We start from the raw sequence: 25112 nt of genomic DNA on the forward strand, positions 1-25112 counted from the left end.
TACATGAAGGAACCGAGCCCTGTCTTGAAAAACCAAAAATAAAATTTAAAAATTATTTTTAATATTTTATTTTTGCTGCATATATATATATATATATGTAGTTAATCTTGTATATATGTATAATTATATGTATGTGTCCATGTGTGGGTGTGTGCATGGGAGAGCAGATGCTCAAAGAAAGAGATGTCAAGTCCCCTGGAGCTGGAGTTACAGGCAGCCTGCTTAAAGATATGAGTGTTACAGAATAAACAGACTAAATAATCAGAAGCAGATGATAATAAAAATGCAACACCAGAAAAAGAAAGCAAAAAAGGAAGGAAGGGTAGGATGGATGAAGAGAAGAGCCGTGAAGGAGGAGTGGGGGGGAATGTGACCACAGGATACCATGTGCAGGCATGAAATTGTCTAACATGAACATATTAAAATGTAGACCATCTCAGGTGAGATTTCAGTTCAGGAAGGTAGGTCCCAGGGTGCACAGGGCTGCACCCGGACTGAGGGAGAAGATCTTATCATCCATGGCTTCTTGTGTCTTGGGTCAGTTTAGGAAGGAAATTGTGCAAACAGCTATGTGGGGGAACTCAAGTGTCAGGGCAAAGCGTCAGCCTGCAGGTTCCAGGGACAGAGTGTGGCCAGGAGAGAACTGTGACAGCCTTCTGCCCTGCCTTCTTCTTCCCAAGAGCAGAAGACTGCATCTTGACTTGGGGAATAGGGGAAGTCATGGACACAGATTTCATATACCTGCTTTGCCTGGGTGAGTCTTCAAGGCTGTGACAGTTGCTTGGCTATGAGGGGGGAACCCTCACAGTGAGGGGAGGGGTCAAGGTGATGACTACAGAAATGCACAAATGAGTCTTTGTGTGTGTGAGAGAGGCAGGGGTGGGGTGGGGGTGGGGGCAGAGGCGTCCCAAGGACATCAGTACCAGTGCTGAGAAGACCCTGTTTATCACAAAAAGTGCAAGCAACATGGAGTCTCTGCATCTCCTTGGGCTCCACAATTTTGCTTGTCACTCCACCAGATTAGAGAGCTGTTGAGGCACAGGAACAGCCAATCACAGAGCTAAGAGCATGATGCAGACGCAGGTTTTCCCAACCATCCACATCCTTGAGTTCATTTTAACACCCTGGGTTTGAACCTAACCTCATGGAGCTGACCTCAGAACCAGAAGAGAAAGGTGGGATTGTTGGTTTGGTTGTATTATACAGCAGCTCCCTTTTAAGAGACCTCTAGTTCCTCCCTGGCGCAAGACCAGGGACAGGGTGTGTGTGGCAGGGTGGTATTCAAAATGCCACATCTGCCCTGTTCCTTCCTCTTTCTCTACCCACAGCCTCCCCCCCCCCCCCCAGGCCAGTGCCCTTCTCTCTGTGTGTGCCTTATAGAGAGAGTCTCCATCCACAGTACCTCCAAACTCTGGCCACTGGACAGGGTAAACAGCTCTTCTAGGAAATATCCTGATACAGTTTGTGTTGCTTTACTGGGGCTGCTGTACCCAAGTCACCAACCTGTTGGTTTAAAACAAAGGAAAATGATTTTCTGTGTTAAATGAGCTCCAGAGATCAAGGTGTAGATGATATTGGTTCCTTTGGAAGGGCGATCCTGCTCTTGTAGCTTTCATAGCTCCTGGTAGCAACTGTTAATGTTTTTTGGGGTGTTGCTTGTTGTGTTATTGCTATTGTTTTACAGTTTTAAATTATATATATTTGGATTTTTTTTTTTGAGACAGGGTTTCTCTGTGTAGCCCTGGCTGTCCTGGAACTCACTCTGTAGACCAGGCTGGCCTCAAACTCAGAAATCTGCCTGCCTCTGCCTCCCAGGGTGCTGGGATTGCAGATGTGTGCCACCACTGCCCGGCTAAATTATATATTTTTTAAAGACAGGGTGCCTTAGTAAGGGTTTCTATTGCACTGAAGAGACACCATGACCATGGCAACTGTTTTGGATAGGCCTGGTGCTGTTCTTGTGAATCAATCCCCTAATTAATAAAGGAGCCAATCACTGGGCGAGTGGGCGGGACTTCCGGGTTGGACAGAAAAAGAGAGGAAGCAGGAGAGAAGTCTCTTTGGAACCAGGACAGCAGAGGGGTAAGATGTAGCTGCTAGAGTCTTCTAGCATCATGGCGGGTCCACAAGGATTCTCCACCAGAGGGATCAGGTTTTAATAAGGCTGACAAGATAAGGTTTTAGTTTTTGCGCCCAGACACTGAGTTACCGTTGTTTCTGAACTAAGCTGTGTTGCGTTTTCCTTCACGTGGCGGCTCATCTGAGTTCAAGAGAAAGGTTCGTCAGCCAAGCGTGGGTTTGCCTGAGGTGCTCCACAAAGGCCGTGGGGTATTTGAAGCACGGGGTTGGCTTGGTAGCGACCCACCAGTGGGAACCTATCCAGCTGGGTGGAGAGATTGTTGAGTTCAGAGTCCTAATCTCCACGAGATAAAAACAGGTTGGCCATGGCCCACCAGTGCCGGGCTGGCCAGGCTGCTGGGGCAGTGGCACAAGCGCAGAATGCACGGGTTTGCACTTTTTAAAATATTTTGTGCAAAAGCGACTCTTACAAAGAAAACAATTTTATTGGAATGAGCTTACAGGTCCGGAGGCTTAGTCCATTGTCATCGGGGCAGGAAGCATGGCAGCAGGAAGCATGGCAGCACACGGGCAGATGCAGTGCTGGAGAGGTAGTTGAAGGTTCTACCTCTGCATCAGCAGGCAACGGGAAGGGAGAAAGATAGGGCGGGGACTGGGCCTGACCTGAGCATTAGACCTGTCAAAGCCCCACTCCAGTGACAGACTTCCTCCAACAAGGCCACGTCGGCGGGCAATGCTGGCGCAGGCCTTTAATCCCAGCACTTGGGAGTCAGAGGCAGGTGGATTTCTGGGTTCAAGGCCAGCCTGGTCTGTCCCGACCTGCAGGACAGTCAGCAGGGTCCTGGAACCACCTAGGGGAATGGCGAGAGACAAGACAGACACAAAAGAACCGAACAGCAAGACGAAATTCCGATCAAGCTGTCAAACTTTAATTTTCAATTTCACACAATTTAAATTTCACACAAGCAGGTGTGGAGAGGGGTGAAGGGGGAAAGTCATTGTATTCGGGGAACAATCTCAGCATCGTTCTTCAGGAACAGTTTCTCAGAATTGTCTCCCAGGGTCTCAGCTAAGATTTGGCAGGTGCAGGAGGAACTTGGCATCATATTTCGATCATGAGGAGGCGAAGTGGCAAGTAGTTGCTATGGTAACCTAACCACAGGTGAGCTTCATTTGTTCGAGCCCACTCGGGTGAGCTCTGCATGTACTGACCATCTAGCTTACTTGGCTAATCTTTAAACTAGTACATTTCCTTCTAAAGGCAGCCTAGAGAAAGCCAGCTGGAAATAGCTGAGAGGAGGGGGTTTTTGAGATCTCTGTGAGAATGGCTCCTGGCACTGGTCTACAGAGTGAGTTCCAGAACAGCCAGGACTACACAGAGAAACCCTGTCTCATTTTAAGCCAGGCAGTGGTGGCACATGCCTGTAATCCCAGCACTCTGGGAGGCAGAGGCAGGTGGATTTCTGAGTTCGAGGCCCAGCCTGGTCTACAGAGTGAGTTCCAGGACAGCCAGGGCTATACAGAGAAACCCTGTCTCGAAAAATCCAAATCTAAAAAAAAAAAAAAAAAACCCTCCCCCAAAAAACCAAGGCCATGTGTCCTAATCCTTTCAAGTAACGCTGCTACCTGAGGACCTGTGGGGGCCATCTTCATTCACACCACTCCACAGGATTTCACAAAGTAAGTGGGGCTGGCCCGGGATGTACAGAGATCCACCTGCCCCTCTACCTCCTGAGTACCAGGACCAAAGGGAAGCCTCACCACACCCAGCAACTTTATTTATTGTGTGTGTCTATACGTGGGCACATCCAAGGCACAGGCAGAGAACAACTTTCTGGAGTCGATTCTCTGCTTCCATCATGTGAGTTTGGGTTCCTGGACGGATGTGTTAAGGCTTGGTGACAATCATGCCTGCCAGGCCTTCTCATGAGCCTCACGGTCGGTGTTTTGTTTATTTTCTTTTCATACAAGGTTTTTTTTTTTTTTTAAGAATCTGGTCCTGTCTGGCCTGCAACTTGCTATGTAGACCTGGTTGTCTTCAAACAGTAGGCAGTCCCCTAATTCAGTCTCTGAAGGGCTGGGATTACAGGCCTATGGCACCATGCCCGGCTTTGTGGGTATTCTTTGAACTATGGATACAACCCTGCCTAAACCTTCATGGCTGTTGCTGACTGTATCTCTTTATCTCCTCTGAGTGATATCAGTCAGGGTGGATCAGAGGCCCAGTTTAGTCCAGGATAGCTTTACCTTAGTCTAGCTACATTTGCAGAAACTAAACATGGCCGCTTCCTAATAAGATTGTGCTTGTGGACATGTGATTTACTTATTTATTTTTTAAATTATTTATTTAGTTTTATGTATGGGTGTTTTGTCTATATGTGTATTTGTACACTACGGGTGTACAGTGTCTTCAGAGGTCAGAAGAGGGCATTGAATGCTTCTGAAGTTCCACTTGGTCGTGATCTACCTCATGGGTGTTGAATATCAAACCTTAGTCCTCTTCAAGAGCAGTCAGCGCTCTTAATAAACTTGGGAAACAGAGGCAGGCAGATCTTTGTGAGTTCAAGGCCAGCCTGGTCTACAGAGTGAGTTCTAGGACAGCCAGGGCTACACAAAGAAACCCTGTCTCAAAAAAATATATTAATAAATAATAAATAAAAAATAATGGTAAAACCACTCTGGAAATTAGTTTGGCGGTTCCTCAGATAACTGGACATAGTACTACCTGAGGACCCAGCTCTACCATTCCTGGGCATATATACCCAGAAGATGCTCCAACGTGTAATAAGGACACATGCTCCACTATGTTCATAGCAGCCTTATTTATAATAGCCAGAAGCTGGAAAGAACCCAGATGTCCCTCAGTGGAGGAATGGATACAGGAAATGTGGTATATTTACACAATGGAATACTACTCAACTATTAAAAAACAATGAATTCATGAAATTCTTAGGCAAATGGATGGAACTAGAAAATATCATCCTGAGTGAGGTAACCCAATCACAGAAGAACACACACGGTATGCACTCAATGATAAATGGATATTAGTCCAAAAGCTCGGAATACCCAAGATGCAACTCACAGACCACATGACAGCTCAAGAAGAAGAAGGAAGACCAAAGTGTGGGTGCTTTGATCCTTAGAGGCAGGATCAGACTATGCATGGCTCACAGCCAACCAATAGACTGAGCATAGGGTCCCCAATGGAGGAGATAGAGAAAGGACCCAAGGAGCTGAAGGGGCTTGCAGCCCCACAGGAGGAACAGCAATATGAACCAACCAGTACCCCCAGAGCTCCCAGGGACTAAACCACCAACCAAAGAGTACACATGGAGGGACCCCTGGCTCCAGCTACATATGTAGCATAGGATGGTCTTTTCAGACATCAATGAGAGGAGAGGCCATTGGTCCTGTGAAGAAGTGATGCCCCAGTATAGGGGAATGCCAGGTCAGGAAAGTGTGTGTGTGTGTGTGTCTGGGGGCCGGCGTTGGTAAGCAAGGGGATGGGGGATAGGCTAGGGGGTTTTGGGAGGTGTAATGAGGAAAGGGAATACCATTTGAAATGTAAATAAAGCAAATATCTAATAAAAAATTAAAAAAAATAAAATAAAAAAGTGAATACAAATGTTTATAAAGATTTCAATATCAAAAGTTTACCAGAAGTAAGATGAAGCCAAAAACTGGAGAACTGAGGGTCTACAAGCAGGACTCCATCTGGGCAGCTGTACTACAGTTTTGAAAGCACGCTCACTGTGGTGATTTGAACAAGAATGGCCTCCACAGGCTCATATATTTGAATACTTAGTCTCTGGTTGGTAGGACTTAATGTGGGGTTAAGAGGTGTGGTCTTGCTGGAGGAGATTGTCACTGAACAGGAGTTACAGACAGGAGCCACCATGTGGCTGTTGAGATTAGATACCTGGCTGTCTGGAAAGGCACTCAGTAGTTTTATCATGAGCCATTTCTTCTTCCCCATATATATTTTATATAAATATTTATTCCTTGAAATTTTCATATGCATATATATCTTAATCATTTACCCCTATTCTCCCCTTTAACTCCCTTCTAGACGACCCTGTCATATCTATTTATCTATCTTTCTCTTTCTCTCTCTTAAAATATATTTTTTAAAGATTTTATTTAAGTATGTGAGTACACTGTTGCTGTCTTCAGACACACCAGAAGAGGGAATTGGATCCCATTACAGATGGTTGTGCGCCACCATGTGGCTGCTGGGAATTGAATTCAGGACCTCTGGAAGAGCAGTCAGTGCTCTTTACCACTGAGCCATCTCTCCAGCCCCCTCTTTCTTTTTTCTTAACTCACTGAGTTCGATTAGTGTTGCCTGTATGTCTACACGTACACGGGTCATCCAGTGGCACATGGGAAACCTACTTCTGGTTGTACCCCTAAACTAACACTGGTTCTCCTTCCCTAAGCAGTAGTTAGCTTTTCAGCTAGGGTTGGAACCTCAGGAGTCCCTCACCGGTCCATTCGGGAACCCCTCCAAACTCCAGACAGCAGGGTTTTCTCTATGTGGCCCTGGCTGTCCCAGAACTCACTCTGTAGACCAGGCTGGCCTTGAACTCAGGGATCTGCCTGTTTCTGCCTTCCAAGTACTGGGCTTAGAGGTACATGCCAACACTGCCTAGCAACCGTGCTGGAGTTTTAACTGGCTTGGTCCCGTGCTGACCACTGCTGTGGATTCATGCAACTCTCTACGTGAGAGGGCAAAAATATCTGAGGTACATTAAATTTTAAACAGTTACTGAGGTGAGAATCACAGAGCGTTAAGCCAGCCACTTGAAAGTCTACACAGCAGGTTCAGTTGGTATAGTCACAGTACTGTACAACCACCATCTCTTTCTCGTTCCAAGAGCCTGCCATCACCCCCACAGAAACACTCCGCTCATTAGGCCCTCCACGCCTCCTGCTCCTGGCATCTACCAACATGCTTCCTGTCTCTGCATTTGTGCATTCTGTATAAGGTAGGAAACAAAGTGACACAATGTGTAATCCTCGGTCTCTTGCTTTTAGTTAGCATTTGTCGTTTTAGTTCATCCTCCTTTCTCTACCTCCCAAGAGCAGAGACGGCAGTTCAAATTCATGCCCCCTGTACACGGAGCTGGGGTGGAATCTAGTGTTTGGCGCATGCCAGGTGAACATTCTATAACTGATTTGACCCCCAGTCCCTGGTCAAGGTCTGCCCAGGTTAGTGTGAGTTGCCAATGTGACACAGCCGAGAGTCATCTAAGAGGGAAGCCCCGGGAAGGAACTGCCTGGGTCAACTTGGCTATGTCTGTGGGGGATTGTCTTCATGACTGATTTATGCAGGAGGGCCTAGTCAGGCAGGCCTGGGTTATAAAAGCCAGCCAAGTATGAACCTGGGTGAGTGAGCCAGCCAGCAATCCCTCTGTGATTTCTGCCTCTAAGTTCCTGCCCAGTTTTCCACCAATGTTGGACTGTAAACTAGATGAACCATTTCTTTTCCAAACTGCTTTTGAGGGAAGCCTTTTTACCACAGCAACAGAATGAAACTGGAACACACTAGAATTCAAACAAAGAGCTATCATTCCGGATAAGACAGTGACAAGAGGTCAAAGAAATGATTTTGTTACTGGTGGTTTGTCTGGACCAGGCATTTCTAGGTTTGGGGTGTGTTGTTCAAATAACTGGAGACATAAACAAAGTCATGGTAAAGTAGCAAGGGGTTTTATTCAGAAGCAAAGAGAAAACAGGTCAGATATACTGCAAGAGCACAACAGGCTACTTGAGGGCTCGAACCCATGGTCACCTCCTGGAGTGTTCCTTTGTGGGTCTAGAAGGAGGAACTGACTGCTAGGGCCCAGGATGTAGGTGCCCTTTTAGATCTGATTGATTGGTCTGCATATGTAAGCCTTTGTTCACTGCACATGTCTTTACCCATGATGCATCTGATTTTAGCCATGCATTGGTATAATATTTGAATTTTTAATTAGTAATTAAAAGTTCTTACTTTTAATTAGTAATTAATATTGCTAAATTAGAGGAATTTCCCCCTAAACACTTATTCAAATGACAGATTTTGACTTACTTCATATGTGCCCCAAACCTCTTCAGCCTGAATGACCCATTTCACTTAGTTTCAGGAAAAGTTTTGGGAAGTTTTGGGCCATGAAAGGAAAGTTACCAAACAGTTGTTAGGAAGGAATGACCTAATGCTTGTTTGGAGCCAGGCGTATGTGTGTATATGGTGGAGGTCCCGTGTATTGTATGGAAAACAGTGTGTACATTACTCTAGCCAAGTGGCATCCTGGGTTGCTCAACTATCTTTCTAACTTTCTTACCTGAATTCCACCCAACTCTGTCTTGGTAAACCAGTGAGTTTTACTGGGAGGGTAAGAGATGACTTACAAGAACTGGGCTAGCATACTCAGCCATGTCGTAAAAAAGCTGACCCCAGCACAAGCCACAACTCCTGAAAGCTGCATCCCTTAAACTGCCTGCAAATTCTGCGGACTGGAGAGTCTTCTCAGAGCAATGGTGACTGCCTTTCTAACCCTCCAACCAGGACCCCAGGGGTGGGGGAAGGGTCTTGTGAATATCCTGAGCTTGAAAAGTTTCAGGGGCCTTTCGGTTTTGTTTACTCCCTGAGCCTTGTGAGTTTTGCTCGCTCCCCCAGTTTTATACTCCTCTTTTCAGCCAGAAGGTAGCGTTTCAAGTCAGGGGAAACAGCTACTGAGCAGTGTCTCACTGAGGTTTCTTTCTCTTCCAGGGCTGTGCCTGTGCTATGGAGATGAGGATGAACACGGTGAGTTTCCCTCCACGTGACCTCATAAGTGTCCCCGTGTGCCACTGTCCGTGACCTCCTTCTGTGGCAGCTGTAAACTGTTACAACTCTGAAGGGGAAAGTATCCTGTCAGTCTGGAGCCAAGGAACACCACAGAGTCACTCACACTGCACAACAAACCTCACACAAGAGATTGATTGGGCTAATTAATATCCACTTATCAATGATTGCATTCCATGTGTATTCTTTTGTGATTGTGTTACCTCGCTTAGGATATTTTCCAGTTCCATCCATTTGCCTAAAAAATTCATGAATTCATTGTTTTTAATTGCTGAATAGTACTCCATTGTATATATATACCACATTTTCTGTATCCATTCCTCCATTGAGGGACATCTGGGTTCTTTCCAGCTTCTGGCTATTATAAATAAGGCTGCTATGAACGTAGTGGAGCCCTGAAGCTCTGAACACTGAAGATACAATTATCACATCAAATGATTCCTGTGAAGAAGGAAGAAGAGGGCCCTGATCCTGGAAAGGCTTGATCCAGCATTGTAGGGGAGTACCAGGACAGAGAAAAGGGAGAGGGAAAGATAGGAGAATGGATGGAGAGAAGAGGACTTATGGGACATATGGGGAGGGGGGAACTGGGAAAGGGGAAAGCTTTTGGAATGTAAACAAAGAATATAGAAAATTTAAAAAATGTTTTTAAAAAAAGTGATTGATTGGGACAGTTACAAGAGGGTGCCTCGGCAGGTGAGGAGTATCAGGAAACTGAGGGAGGTAGACTTTATATAGGGTTTCTTGAGTGACAAGAGTTTTCCAGGGTAGGGATTGGTAGGATTTCAAGTCCTGAATTTGAGGCAAGCTGAGACAAGGTGACTTGAGGGAGAAAGGGTTTGTTTTGGCTTACCGTGAAGCTGCGGACTTTCCTGGTGGGGAATTGACAGCCACCGGAGCCTGAGGCAACTGATCACGTTCTATCAATAGTCAAGTATTGGAGAATAATCAGATGAGACGGTTCACTGAATAAAGGCAGCTGCTGCCAAGATTGACAACCTGGAATCTGCACCGTAGAAGGAGAAATCAGCTGCCGAAAGTCCTCTGACATCCATATACATTGTAGCTCGTTGTGTAGTACCAAGAGAAGCCAGAAAAGGGCAGTAGATCCCCTGGCACCCGAGTTAAAGGCAGTTGTGAACTGTCATTTGGGAGCTAGAACCCAACCTGGTCCTCTGCAAGAGCAGTCTGTGCTCTTAACTTTGACCCATCTCTCCATCCCTACAATTAAACAACAACAAGAACAAAATAATTTAAAAATATTTGTAATCGTGTTTATGCATGAAAGCCCGAGATGTCAGATGCACCGGAGCTGGAGTTATCAGTGATTAAGAGATGCCTGACATGGGTCCTCTGGAATGTTCTTAGCCACAAAGCCACTTCTCCAGCCTTAAGAAAGGATATTTTAAGAATGAGAGAGCAGGGTTGGAGGGATGGCTCAGTGGTTAAGAGCACTGACTGCTCTTCCAGAGGTCCTGAGTTCAATTCCCAGCAACCACATGGGGTCGCTCACCACCATCTATAATGGGATCCGATGCCCTCTTCTGGTGCATCTGAAGACAGCTGCAGTGTATGCCTATAAATAAAAATAAATAAATCTTAAAAAAAAAAATAAGAAGAGAGCAATGACTCCTTATGCTCAGATCCCTTTCGCCTTAAAAAAATTCTTGTATTTATTGATGTATATGGGATTGTGAGATGTGACCATGTCATAGCACGTTTATGGAGGTCAGAGTATTTCGAGTCAGTTTTCTCCTCTCATAAATGTGGGTTTTGGGGGTCAGGCTTGGCAGTGAACGCTTTCCTCAGCGGAGCTCTCCGCCTAACCCTCTGCACTTTATGTAGTTGAAGACCACAGCCTAGGGAGTGTTTCCACCCACAGTGGATGGGTCTTTCCATCTCAATCAAACCAGTCAAGATAACCTCTCACAGGCAAAGAGCCTGTCTCCCAGGTGATTAGAGATTTCATGAAAGCTCTAGTTGAGATTAGCCATCACACCTTTAGCCCTCGGAATTCTTGAAGCGTTTCACTGAGATGAATCAATCTACTCTGCATTCTTTTCAGAGGAACTTCCCAGGCCTTCCATCAGTGCCTGGCCCAGCTCTGTGGTCAAGTGCAAGAGTAACGTCACCCTCCGATGCAGGACTCATTTCCAGAATGTCACAGTCACCCTGGGAAGGCTGCACAACTCTCAGTACCAGCTACAGACGTCGTCTCTGGGAAAGGAAGCTGAGTTCCACCTCACTAACCTGCAGCTTGAAGACGCTGGAGGCTATTTCTGTACCTACAGAACGGCGTTCTCACACAGCTGGTCAGGACAGAGTCGGCACTTACAGTTGGCGGTCACAGGTGAGCAGAGCAGCCTCAGACCTGTTCCTTCCTTGTATGCTGTAAAATTCCAGTTATTGACTCACCGTGTGTGTGCACGTGGACACATGTGTGCTCCAAGCATGTGTGAAGGGGTCAGAGGAAAATTCACCGTATGGGTCTGGGGATCAAACTCAGGTCTTCATACTTAACAGCAAACACCTTCACTGAGCCAACCCTCCAGGTCCTTGAATTTTTAAAAAAATCTTTTTTGTGTGTACATATGATATATTTGTGTATGTGTGTGAGTCCAGGTGCAAGGTAGCCATGGTATATATAAGGAGATTAGAGGACAACTTTGGGTTTTTTTGAGACAGGGTTTCTCTGTGTAGCCCTGGCTGTCCTGGAACTCACTCTGTAGACCAGGCTGGCCTTGAACTCAGAAATCCGCCTGCCTCTGCCTCCCAGAGTGCTGGGATTACAGGCACACGCTACCATTGCCTCTCTCTCTCTCTCTCTCTTTTTTGATTTATTGATTTATTATATGAGTACACTGTAGCTGTCCTCAGACACACCAGAAGAGGGCATTGGATCCCATTACAACTGGTGGTGAGCCGCCATGTGGGTGCTGGGATTTGAACTCAGGACCTCTGGAAGAACAGTCAGTGCCCTTAACCACTGAGCCATCTCTCCAGCACCCCCGCCCCTTTGGTATTCTTGCTATGTACTCCAGGCTAGCTAGCTCAAGAGCTTTCAGGAGTTCTTCAGTCGTTTCCCCACCCCCACCCCCATCTCACAGAAGAAGTACTGGGATTATAGAACTCGGGTTCTTTTTTTACTTTTTTAATTGTTTTATTATTTACATTGCAAATGTTGCCCCTGTTTCCATTCCTCCCCCAAGAGATCTTCACCCCTCCTCCCCTTTGCCTATGAGACAGTGCTCCCCCAGGTACCCCGACACTCTCCCCCAGCTACCCCACCCCAACATTCCACTTCCCTGGGGCTTCAAGTCTCTACAGGATTAGGCACATCTTCTTCTACTGATGTCAGACAAGGCAGTCCTCTGCTACATATGTGTTGTGGGCCACGGACCAGGCCATGTGTGCTCTCTGATTGGTGGCTCAGTCTCTGGGAGCTCCCAGGGGTTCAGGTTAGTTGACAGTGTTGGTCTTCCTGTGGGGTTTCCATCTCCTTCAGTTCTTTCAATCCTCCCCCTAACTCTTCCATAGAGGTCTCCATCCTCAGTCCGATGGTTGGCTCTAAGTATGTGCACTGGTCTCAGCCAGATGCTGGGAGAGCCTCTCAGAGGACAGACATGCCAGGCTTCTGTCTTCTGCCATCCCCATGGTTGGGGTTGAATTTCTCTTGATTTATAGCAGTTTCTGCCCTCTGGCTGAAGAAGATGAGTCTTTACAGAACTCAGGTTCCTAATACTTGCTTCATTATCCACTAAGTCATCTCCCCAGCCTTGCTTCTTGAGTTTATAATAATAATAAATATAATTATGAGCCGGGCGGTGGTGGCACACACCTGTAATCACAGCACTTGGGAGGCAGAGGCAGGTGGATTTCTGAGTTTGAGGCCAGCCTGGTCTACAGAGTGAGTTCCAGGACAGCCAGGGCTACACAGAGAAACCCTGTCTTGAAAAACCAAAATAAATAAATAAAGAAATAAACAAATAAACAAATAAATAAAAATAAATAAATATAATTATGTTTTATGTTTATATAACTATGTAAACGTGCATTTCTAACTAATTGTATTCATAACTTCATCTTCTTGGTTTTATAATTAGAATTGCTATAATTACTAAATAGATATAATTGATTATATTTATAACTGAGGAAGGAGGAGGTGGAGGTGGAGGAGGATATCCCAGGCTGTCCCTTAACCCACTACATAGTCAAGGATGGCCTTGAACTCCTGATGCTCTGTTTCTGCCTCTTGAATTCTGGGATTACAGATGTTCCCCATACCTCCCCCCTTTTTAATTAGTTTTTTTTTGGGGGGGTGGATTTGGGTTTTGTGAGACAGGGTTTCTCTGTGTAGCCCTGGCTGTCCTGGAACTCACGCTGTAGACCAGGCTGGCCTCGAACTCAGAAATCCGCCTGCCTCTGCCTCCCAGAGTGCTGGGATTACAGGCGTGTGCCACCACCGCCCGGGTAATTAATTTTTTTATTATTGTACATTCCTTCTACAATAGTGATAGGTTTAATGACATTTTCTTCCAATTATATAATTGTTTGGCTTTATCGGCCCCTTACTGCCTCTGAGCCAATACACACCGTCTTCCCAAATGGTCCATTTAGTTCCATTTGTGGACATGTTGCATTTGTAACAGGTCTTGGCTGGAGACTCCAGGAAGCGATAAAGATGCCAAGTTCCCTCAGCGGGGACTGGGAAGTGGGAGCTGAGTGCGAGGAATGGAGGTCTGTCCGGGGACTCCAAACAGGCTGTAGATGAATGTCTCAGCAGAGTGAATTAGAACATCTGATGTACAGCAAGGTCAGTAGATCAGGAGAGGAATATATGATGTGCCAGAGCTTGGAAGCAGCAACTTATCACTGGGCTTCTAGAGCTAAATGTGAATACTCGAAATTCTAATGGCCCTGAGTTGAAATCTATTATGGCTGTAACATGTGACTGATTTCAAGGTGCTGAGCACATGATTGGAGCACCAGTGGTCACAGAACTCAGGAAGAGGACAGTCAGAAATAAAACCTCAAAGAGAAAATCATAGGTGGTGAAAGTTTACGATTGGCAGTCCACAGCTGCATAGCAAATAGTCACAAATTTGGAAGCTCAAAATATCTATGTTTTGTAGACAGGGCCTCAAGTAGACCAGGCTGGCCTTAACTCCTAATGTAATCAAGGACAACCTTGATCTTCTTTTTTTTTTTTTCCCTAAAGATTTATTTATTTATTATATGTAAGTACACTGGAGTTGTCTTCAGACACACCAGAAGAGGGCATCAGATCTCATTACAGATGGTTGTGAGCCACCATGTGGTTGCTGGGATTTGAACTCAGGACCTCTGGAAGAACAATCAGTGCTCTTAACCGCTGAGCCATCTCTCCAGCCCCAACCTTGATCTTCTAATCCTTCTGCCTCCATCTCCCAAGGACTGAGAGATCATAGGCTTGGACTACTTCATTCAGTTTAAGTGGCACTGGGGGATCAAACCCAGGGCTTTGTGCGGTAGGCAATTCATCAGCAAACTGAACAACAGACATCCTTAGCCCTAAGGAGCATCCATTTATCTGTCTTACAGTTTGTGTGGGTCAGGAGGGCAAATGCAGTTTAGCAGAGTTTTCAGCTGTGGGACGCACAAGGCTGCAGCCAAGTTTTCATTCGGGGCTGAGTTTTCTTCTGGAAGCTGGATTTGTATAGAGTCTTCTCTTGGGTGCTTATTTAGGGGGGTTCTTCTATAACAGCAACGTTCTGCTGTACACTCGTCAGTAAGAAGCAAGGATATCTTGCTTCTGAATATCTGCTCTCAGGGACGGAGGAGGACACAGCTGACTACCAGAAGGAGGCGAGGCTCAGGGGCTGCTTGGAGTCTGCCCATCACAGTTCCGGGGGGGAGGGGGACGAGAGAAACAGCCACCCACAACGACATCTGAAGTGGAGCCTTTGGGAGAGAGACCGGGAAAGGCCACAAAAGTGTTCTGGAATGGAGGAACGGACTAAAAAGGAGAAGAGGGAAAGGGAGAGAATGGAAGATGACCTAGAGCTTAGGGCCTTTCCTAGTTTTGTTCCGATTGCTGTGATAATCCCTGGCAAAAGCAAACAAAACAAAACAAAAAGAAGCAAACAGCCGGGCGGTGGTGGCGCACGCCTTTAATCCCAGCACTTGGGAGGCAGAGGCAGGCGGATTTCTGAGTTCGAGGCCAGCCTGGTCTACAGAGTGAGTTCCAGGACAGCCAAGCTATACAGAGAAATCCTGTCAATCCAGCCATTTTGGGAAGAGCTCATGGGGCCTATCCTTAGACTACAGCCCATCCTGGAAGAAGTCAAGGCAGGACGTCAAGGCAGCTAGGCACATCCTCAGCCAAGGACTCAATCCACAGTCAGGAGCAGAGAGAGAATGAATGCCCCACGCCTACTGCTCAGTTCATTCTCTCTACTCTTGCACCATTCAGGACCCAGGGAGTGGTACCACCCACTGAAGGCTGGAGCTTCCCATTTTAGTGACCATAGGAGTCTATTTCTCACCCTATGCCCACAGGCCAGCGTGGACAAGAGCAGTGGTTCTTAACCTTCCTAATGTTGAGACCCTTTAAAACAGTTCCTCATGTTGTGCTGACCTCCCAACCATAAATTATTTTTTTTTTCCAAGACAGGGTTTCTCTGTGTAGCTCTGGCTGACCTGGAACTCACTCTGTAGCCCAGGCTGGCCTTGAACCCAGAAATCTGCCTGCCTCTGCCTCCCAGAGTGATGGGATTAAAGGTGTGTGCCACCACTGCCCAGCTGTTCATATGTCTTAAGGTTTCAGGATTTTGAGAAGAGGATTGGAGGGAACACAGGACGATGGTACTTACTGTGTTTTAGAGAGTGGAATGCTTTCTCTTTTACTTAAAATCTATTTATTCTGAGTTCGAGGCCAGCCTGGTCTACAGAGTAAGTTCCAGGACAGCCAGGGCTATACAGAGAGACCCTGCCTCGAGAAACCAAAAAAAAAAAAAAAAAAAACCCCAGAAAATCTATTTAATCGACAGAGATTGTACTCTAGATGCACGCTGTGTGATGATTTTTACAAATGGAATACCTCCCTCCACACCCACACTGGGTATCAAATACCCACATGTGAAAATTTCCCATCTTTCAGGAGAGTGATCCACCACAGTTATGTTTTCTGTTTTGAATGAGTAAACGTATTAAATAATAAATAAGGAGAATGAGGGGGCAATAAGGAAAAGGGAGAGATGGACAGATCGAGGGATCGAGGGAGGGACGAAGGAAAAGAGAGAGAGAACTGGATTCTCAAAATCATGGAGATGCCTGTCTTTAATCACAGCACTCAGAGGCAGGTAAATCACCAGGAGCTTCAGGCCAGCCAAGAGTACATAGTGAAACTCTGTCTCACCAAACCCAACCCAACCCAACCAAACCCAACCCAACCCAACCCAACCCAACCCAACCCAACCAACCCAACCCAACCCAACCCTACCGAACCCAACCCAACCCAACCCAACCCAACCCTACCAAACCCTACCCAACCCAACCCAACCCAACCCAACCCAACCAAAACAAAACAAACACCACCACCAAAAAAAAGAAAGAAAGAAAGAAAGAAAGAAAGAAAGAAAGAAAGAAAGAAAGAAAGAAAGAAAGAAAGAAAGAAAGAAAAGAAAGAGAAAAAAGATACAAAAACATCCAGTGATACGCCTGGAAGCAGAGAAGTCGGCCGTAAGTAGGATGGACTATAACCTTCTAACTGTCCCACCCCATCATGGCCCCGCTTCAGTTGGTCAGACCCCTTGTTCAAAAGATCCCCCTACTTCCAAGACAGTGCCACCAGTTTGGTAACTGGGCTTTCTGTCTCTCGGCTTTTGTTTTGTTTTTATGTTCAGGCAGGGTTCCACTACACACCGGAGGCTAGCCTGGCACTGTGTAGCAAGATTAGGTAAGAACTCAAACCCCTCCCACTTCTCTCTGGAATGCTGGGATTCCGGGCATGCGCCGCCACAGTGAGCTTGTCCGGAGCCTCTTAACCATTCTGCTAAACTGTATCAGTGCGTCTGGGGAAGCAACAGGCTCTGTGACTTGATTTTTAATAAATGATCCCGTTTATGGCTGGGTGTGAGTGGCTTCCTTGGGATTTCCACGTGTGAGGCTCTGCTCAGCGCCCCCCCCCACCCCACCCCCCGCCAGCTGGTCTGGTGCTTGCTCTCAGTGTCCGCTCCTGACATGGCTCCCACCGCTGTCTCCACCGTGCAGATGGAGTGGGAGGAGGTGGAGGAAATTGCCACAGACCATCAGACAGCAAGCTCATCCTCCTGACCACCTTCAGGTGCCTCTGCATCTCTCTTCTCTTTGTCTCCATCTTCTTTATCTACAGATGCACTCGGCAAGGTGAGTTAAGAGGTGAGAGTTAGATAGGTGTCTCCCCTATCCTTGGGAGGGACAGGCAAGAGAAACTTTCAAGTAAGATATGGATGTGTGCAGTGGTGCACGCCTTTAATCTCAGCGCTCGGGAGACAGAGGCAGGTGGATCTTTGGGAGTTCAAGGACAGCCTGAGTTCTTGGTCCACACAATGAGTTCTTGGTAAGCCAGGGCTACATAGTGACTCTGACTCTCTCTCTCTCTCTCTCTCTCTCTCTCTCTCTCTCTCTCTCTCTCTGTCTCTCTCAGGGTTACATAGTGACTCTCTCTCTCTCTCTCTCTCTCTCTCTCTCTCTCTCTCAGGGTTACATAGTGACTCTCTCTCTCTCTCTCTCACACACACACACACACACACATGTATACATATATATATCTAAATTCTTCTCCCTGGTATGTTTTATAGGTTTATCACATGAGGCAGATGAATGCACAATCCTTTGCAAACCTCACACCCCCATTTCCTCAGCCCTACCTCTTTCCAGCCTGTTTCTGCCTCACTTTCCCCAGAGTCTTTACCCTCTCCCTCAAGCCTTTGTAACCTATAATTCCACGTTCTATTCATATTCTTTCTTCTATCTCCCACTCCCCTTCCCTTCATCCCTTTCTCTCAGAACCAACCATTCTAATTTTCCAAGACAGGAGGAAGAGGACAAAATGGGAGAGGAAGAGGAGGAGTAGGAGAAGAAGAAGAAGGAGGAGGAGGAGGAGGAAAACATTATAGGTAAGTGATAAGATCCCAGAGAATCATGACATGATATGATGGCAGCATGTAACTTCAGTCCTAGGGGATCCAATCATTTCTCATGGCTTCCACAGACTCCTGCATCCATACACGCAGGCACATATACATACATGAAACAAACAAATTTTATATATGTGTGTGTATACATATATATGTATGTACACATACATACATATATATGTATACACACACACACACACATTTCAGCTCAAACCTGAACATTTGGAGCCGTTACAGTTCCACAGGTGTTGGGGGCGTGGCTTTGTCTAATGCCAAGCATGAGACAGGTAAGCTACCTCTGAGTTTATCATGTGTATGCTGTCATCTAGAGACCACAATTTGATTATTGATTTGATTATTGAGATGCATCATTGTCAGGTTTCTCTAGCATGGGCTTCTTTGTTTCAGTGACACTGAATGATCAAGTGTATAAGCATGAACACGAAGCTTCATGTGACATCTGGAATCCAGCACCGGGCTGAAGCAGAAGACTGAATTTGAGGTCAACCTGGGCTGCATAAGGAGAGCATATCCAACGCACACATACACACACACAGATACACACACAGACACAGAGAAAAACAGAGACACACACATACATAGATAGGTACATATAGAGACACACAAACTGACAAAAGAGACACAGATACATACACAGACATATAGACAGAGACACATACACAGACAAATACATAGACCCATACACACAGAGAGACACATTTATACACGCAGACACATGGAGACATTGAAACACACATACATAGTAATGCACAGACACGCACACAGAGATACTGATACACACACACACACATACATACCAGACACACAGAGACACAGATACACACACACACACATCAGACACACAGAGACACAGATACACACACACACAGACACACATCAGACACACGCACCAGACACACAGAGACACAAATAGACACACACACCAGACACACACATACCAGACACACATACACCAGACACACAGAGACAGAGATACACACACACACCAGACACACACATACCAGACACACACATACCAGACACACACACACCAGACACACACACACACATCAGACACACAGAGACACAGATACTCACACACACCAGACATACGCACCAGACACACAGAGACACAGATACACACACACACCAGACATACACACCAGACACACAGAGACACAGATACACACACATACCAGACATACACACCAGACACACAGAGACACAGATACACACACATACCAGACATACACACCAGACACACAGAAACACAGATACACACATACCAGACACACAGAGACACAGAGACACAGATACACACATACAATCTTTTCTCCCAAAATTCTGTTGCTCAGGTTTGCAAGGCATTGTCTGGATACAGAAAGGCATGAAACTGGGACCATTTGGATCATCTATATAAATATCCTTAGCTCATGAAAAGATTGTGGATAATTTTCTCTTTGCATGATTTTTGGTCTTTGTTGTTGTTTCATTTCTTGAGACAGGGTTTCACTGTGTAGCCCTGGCTGGCCTGGAATTCCCTGTGCAGACGAGGCTGTCTTTAAACTCTCAGAGACCCACTTATCTCTGCCCGCCAAATACTGTGATTTTTTTTAAAAGGCGTGTTCTATTTTGCTTGGCCCTATTTTAATTTCAAAATAATTCAATCATAATGAAAAAGTAAATAATAAACATTGAAAAACATAACCTGACATTGTCTAGACAGTGACATTTGGCTTTCTTCTTTTCCTCCACTTTTTAGATTTAAATTTTTCTTTTTTTGCAGTATTGAGATTTGAACTCGGGGCTTCACACATTAGGCAAGCACTCTCCTGCTGAGATGTATGCCCCATCCAGAGCTACCTTTTCTTTATTTTCCCTCCCTCTCTCAGTCATCCACAGGCAAACACTGTGTAAGGCACTTTATACCTCTTCCACGCTTGTTTGTTTATTTTATTTTTTGTTTGAGACAGGGTCTCAAGCAGCCCAGGCTAGTCCAAAACCAGCCTGAAGATAGCCTTGAACTCCTGATCTTCCTGCCTCCATCTCAAGTGCTAGTACTATAGGCATGGCTTCAGTCTTGTGTATTTTTCCATACTTTTCTTAAGTAGGCATAGTTTTATTAAATAGTCAATGATTGGTAATATTTATGCTATTAAATACATGCATAAATACATACAAAGTCACTTTTTCTTAAACCTTGGCAATATTTGGTACATTTGAAACTTTTTAAGGTGCTTTTGAATTTATTATTATTACTCTCAGGAACAGCTGGAGGTCAGCTGTGCGTGTGTGAGTGAGGATACACCTGTGGAGGTCAGAGGATAACTTGTAGAAGTTGCTTCTCGCCTTCCACCGTGTGGGTCCGGAACTTACTAATCAGGCTTGTCCACAAGCCCCTTTACCCACTGAGCCGTCTCTTGGCCCCATTTGAAATTTAGTTGTTGTTGTTTTCAAGACAAAGTTTACTCTGTGTAAGTCTAGCTGTTGTAGAACTCTCTGTAAAACAGCCTGGCTTCAAACTCAGAGATCCCCTGCTTTCTACCTCCCGAATGCTGGGGTTAAAGTGGTGTGCTGCCATGCGTGCCTCAGAATTGCTTTAATCCAAGGTGTAGATTTGAGTTTGGGTCTGAGTAGGAGTTCTAATGTTTCCATATGTTTATTTATTTTTTTTATGTGTACCCTCCTTGACATTATCTTAGTTTAGCCTTTTGGGTAGAAGTGACAAAAGGAAAAGAATCCATGTAAGAAAACCTTAGAGGGAAGGAAGGAAGGAAGGAAGGAAGGAAGGAAGGAAGGAAGGAAGGAAGGAAGGAAGGAAGGAAGGAAGGAAGGAAGGAAGGGAGAGAGGGAGGGAGGGAGGGAAGAAGGGAGGGAGGGAAGGAGGAAGGAAGGAAGGGAGGGAGGGAGGAAGGGAGGGAGGGAGGGAGGAAGGGAGGCAGGCTAGTTATGTAAGCAGACTGAAGCAAAACCAAGCCGTAGAGACATCCTCAGATGCCTACATCCACATAATGAAAACCATTTCAGATTCCCTTCCTTTGCCTCTCATCTCCATTTCTATTTTTGCGTTATTATTATTCATAGCAGCTGTTCCTAGGAGTCTATGACGGATAATGACAATTCCAGACTTACAGACTCGCAGACTTTTAGCCAAGGAGAAAAGGGAGGGAGGGGTTGGGGGGAATCTTCTTTCTTGGATCTGTTAGGAAAAATATTATTGACTCCTTTCAGAAGAGGCTAGAAAACTAACTCATCGAAGTGTTGAATATGAGAGTTAAAAAAAAAAAAATCAAACATTGAGATTCAGGTGGTAGAGTGCTTGCCTAGCATAGAATCCAAGCCTTGGATTCTATCTCCAGTACCACACAAACTTTGTGCAAAATTGTCACCCCAGCACTCACTCAGGAGATGAAGAAGCAGGAGCCAGAAGCTCACGGTCATCTTTGGTTTCGAAGTGAGTTCCGAGCCAACATGGGACCCATGGTATTGTATTGCAAAGGAAGGAAGCGAAAGAGACAGCTCGGCAGTTACGGGCGGTACTGCTCTGCAGAGAGCTTGGTCTCTCAGCACTTACACTGGTTGGATCCAGTTCCAGGTGATATGATGCCCTCTTCCAGTCCCTTTGGACAACTGAGCTCATGGACACAGGCAGGCACACATGCATACACATAACAATGATTTTTCAAATAGAGCATAAAATCAATCATTTATTGCCTGCTTTTTTCAGCTTATAATCAGAGATAAGCAATAGTTATAACAAAGTATGTTATTTGATTCCATTAACGAGTTCATAGGGAGAACACAGTCCAGAGCCCACCTCTGACTAGTGCAAGCCCACATCGGCAAGAATAATAACAGGTACCCTGACTCAGTGTCTCTGACTCCGAAACATCAGCGTGGGCTTCGAGGCCTGCGAAGATGCAGAGGAAAGGTGGAAGGGATAGGAGGTGTCATCTTTCTTCTCACTTCCACAGTGGTGAATGAAAGACCCAAAGTTTTCATAATCAAAAATATTTATGTTTCCTCGGGGCGGTGGTGGCGCACTCCTTTAATTCCAGCACTCTGGAGGCAGAGGCAGGAGGATTTCTGAGTTCGAGGCCAGCCTGGTTTATGGAGTGAGTTCCAGGCCAGCCAGGGCTACACAGAGAAACCCTGTCTCTAAAAATAAAAAAAAAAAAAAAAAAAAAAAAAAAAAAGGCATTTATACTTCCAAAGTCATAAAGTCCTAGATTTGTGAAGTCCCAGACCCTTACAAGACAGACTTTTTTTCTGAAAGAGAGAAAACAATAGTAATTTCGGCTTTATGGCTATAATATTTCAGCATCTATAACTGATATATAAACAAGCATGGGTGACCATATTCAAATAGATCTTTACATACCAAAACAAGAAGGGAGCCGTAGTTGGCCAGCTTTCGTTCTAGACAAGTGCACTGTGTGAATCTGAAAGAATTACCAGAATTGGAGAGACAGAATCATGTGTCCTAGGATATCCAGAAAGACTTTCTTCTTTAAACCTCAGGATGGGATGGCTTCTCAGGACCTTCTCATAGCTGACACACCGGGGCTAATCTATTTTGCGGTGGGTGTGATCCGTTCTGTGAGAAGGCTAAAGCCCACGATGCTTTGGAACCAGACTCAACAAGCTCAGCAACTTTGTTTTGCTCGTGCTTTTCCTCTTTACAGCCTGAGTCATTACCACTCTAAATGCGGAAATGGAAGCCAAATGAACAAGCTGTACGATGCTGGGACTGCTACACACGCTCATCCACAAGAGGCCTGGTCTCTGTGGTCTTATAGAGAGCCACTAGTGTATCATAACCGTGGACCAAAGCTTACACAGTGCCACACAAACGCAAAAACAGAGGACACACATGTATACACACACACATGCATACACACACACATATGCACACACACATGCAAACACACACACACACACACACACACACACACACACACACACACACACACGCACACATGCACCTATGTTCCCCAACTCAAAGGTTCTGAAATCAGAGGTCATGATTTTTAGCTAAGTCTGAATCCCTAGGCTGTAAGCCCTAGAGCATCACCCTCTGCATGCCTGTACCTGATGAAAGTCTGGCGCATGAAAGGCAAGGGGATGATGTTTCCTGTCACCCAGATTGTTATCACAAAGCACTGCAGACTGCAAGACTTATAAATAACAAATGCTCATATGCTGGAGGCTGCAGTCTGAGATGGAGGTCTGATAGATCCATCCACTGTCTGCTGAGGGCTCCGTTGTTTCACAAATGGCTTCTTTGTGCTGCTCCTTTTTGTAGCAGGAGTGGGGCAGGGCCTATGCGACACCTTAGCGTGTAAAAGGTGGGAAAGGTGCTTACTGCCAAGCCTAATGAGTTGAGTTATATCCTCAAGAAGCACGTGTTAAAAGGAGAAAACGTCTACTTCCACCAGTTGTCCTCTGACCTTCACATGTGCAGATACACGCACATGTACTCCTGTGCACGTGTACATACACAACAAACAAACAAACAAAGAAGTAAATGTAATTTTTAAATAATTAAGTGAACCAGTGAGACTAAAGAGATGACTCAGTGGTTAAGAGCACTTGCTCTTGCAGAAAGAAGACCAGAACTTGGTTTCCAATACTCACATCTAATGGCTCATAACTGTCTCCAACTCTAGCTCCAGGAGTTCGGATGCCCTCTTCTGGCCTCCATGTATACACACACACACACACACACACACACACACACGCACACGCACACGCACACGCGCACGCGCACGCGCACGCGCACGCGCACGCACACGCACACACACACACACACACACACACACACTGAGATGAGGTCAGGAACTCATGACAAGCCTCTCGCCTCCTAAGGTGGGACTACAGACATGAGCTAGCGCGCCTGGCTTCACACAGCTGCATCCTTCCATGGTGAATGAGGTAGCAAGACTCTGGGGCCTCTTCCAAGGGTGCTGATCCCATTTCCTCTCAAGGTTCCCATCTCATGTTGGGAATTACATCTGCTGTGATTAAAAACACTATAACCAAAAACAACTCAGGGGGAAAGGGTTTATTTTATCTCACACTTCCATGTTACAGTCCCTCTCTGGGGGAAATCTGGTCAGGATTTCAAGCAGGAATCTGGAGGCAGGAACTGAAGCAGAGACCATTGAGGAACGCAACTTACTGACTGACAGAACCCAGGACTTCCTGTCCAGGGTGGCATCACGTCACATCAGGGAAATGCCCCTGTAAGCATGCTCACAGCCTAGTCTGATGGAGATAACTCCTCCCAGGTGACTCCAGCCTGCATCAAACTGACAAAACGCATACATTTGGGCTGTAGTATGCACACAGATGGCCCATGCAGAAGTTTCAGGAATATGGCTCTTAAAGGAGCCTCCACCATCCATCTTGGCCTCTCTCCTCATTCCACAGCCTCCCTGTGACAGAGGGCCCAAGTTTCCTCAGGAGCAGCAGGTGGTGAGGGAGGAGCGTACACAGCTCCCCTCCTTACATACAGTCACGCTCTTTAAAACTTGGGAGCCCTCGGGACCATCTGTCCCTGCCATGTGGAGGAAGCTGGTCTTTAACAAGAAATAAAGATGATTCAAAACATCCAGAAACCGGGGGTGAGTGGTGATGCCTTCAGCTCCGCTTTTGTGATTCTAATTGCTTCCAAACTCAGCATCCCTCTGTTCTCTGAAGCTCCCTCCGTCTATCAACCTCCCTGTCTCTCTGTCTCTGTCTCTCTCTGTGTCTCTGTGTGTGACTGTGTGTGCACATGTGTGGGCACATGTGGGTGACGGTGCTCGGGCAAGTAGAGGAGAGAAGACAACCTTGGGTGCTGTCCCTCAGGGTCATCCACCTTGTTTTTTGAGACCAGGTCTCTCACTTGGCCTGGAGCTTGTTGATTAGTCAAGGCTGCCTGGCCAAGTGGCCTCAGGCAACTTCCTGTCTCCACTTCTGCAACACTGGTTGTATTTGTTAGGGTTTTACTGCTGTGAACAGACGCCATGACCAAGACAACTCTTATAAGGACGTTTAATTGG

At 45.9% G+C, this 25112-nt stretch overlaps 1 protein-coding gene across 4 annotated transcripts; it reads left to right on the forward strand.

Moving 5' to 3' along the window:
- Positions 1–603: 603 nt before the first annotated feature.
- On the forward strand, positions 604–19352 carry LOC127674761 (V-set and transmembrane domain-containing protein 1-like). 4 transcript variants are annotated; one of them, XM_052170451.1, is made up of 6 exons: positions 604–754; positions 8834–8869; positions 10974–11258; positions 17159–17293; positions 17960–18045; positions 18475–19352. In XM_052170451.1, exons 1-5 carry the CDS (start codon positions 721–723, stop codon positions 18043–18045), a joined length of 576 nt encoding a protein of 191 aa, XP_052026411.1. In that variant the 5' UTR covers positions 604–720; the 3' UTR covers positions 18475–19352. The 4 variants fall into 4 exon arrangements, with proteins under 4 accessions (XP_052026411.1, XP_052026401.1, XP_052026429.1 ...); XM_052170441.1 differs by having other exon boundaries at positions 17964–18045; XM_052170469.1 differs by lacking the exon at positions 17159–17293 and having other exon boundaries at positions 17964–18045.
- The last annotated feature ends 5760 nt before the right edge of the window (positions 19353–25112 follow it).

The sequence above is a fragment of the Apodemus sylvaticus genome, chromosome 1 (genome assembly GCF_947179515.1).
Source record: "Apodemus sylvaticus chromosome 1, mApoSyl1.1, whole genome shotgun sequence".
Lineage (NCBI taxonomy): Eukaryota > Metazoa > Chordata > Mammalia > Rodentia > Muridae > Apodemus > Apodemus sylvaticus.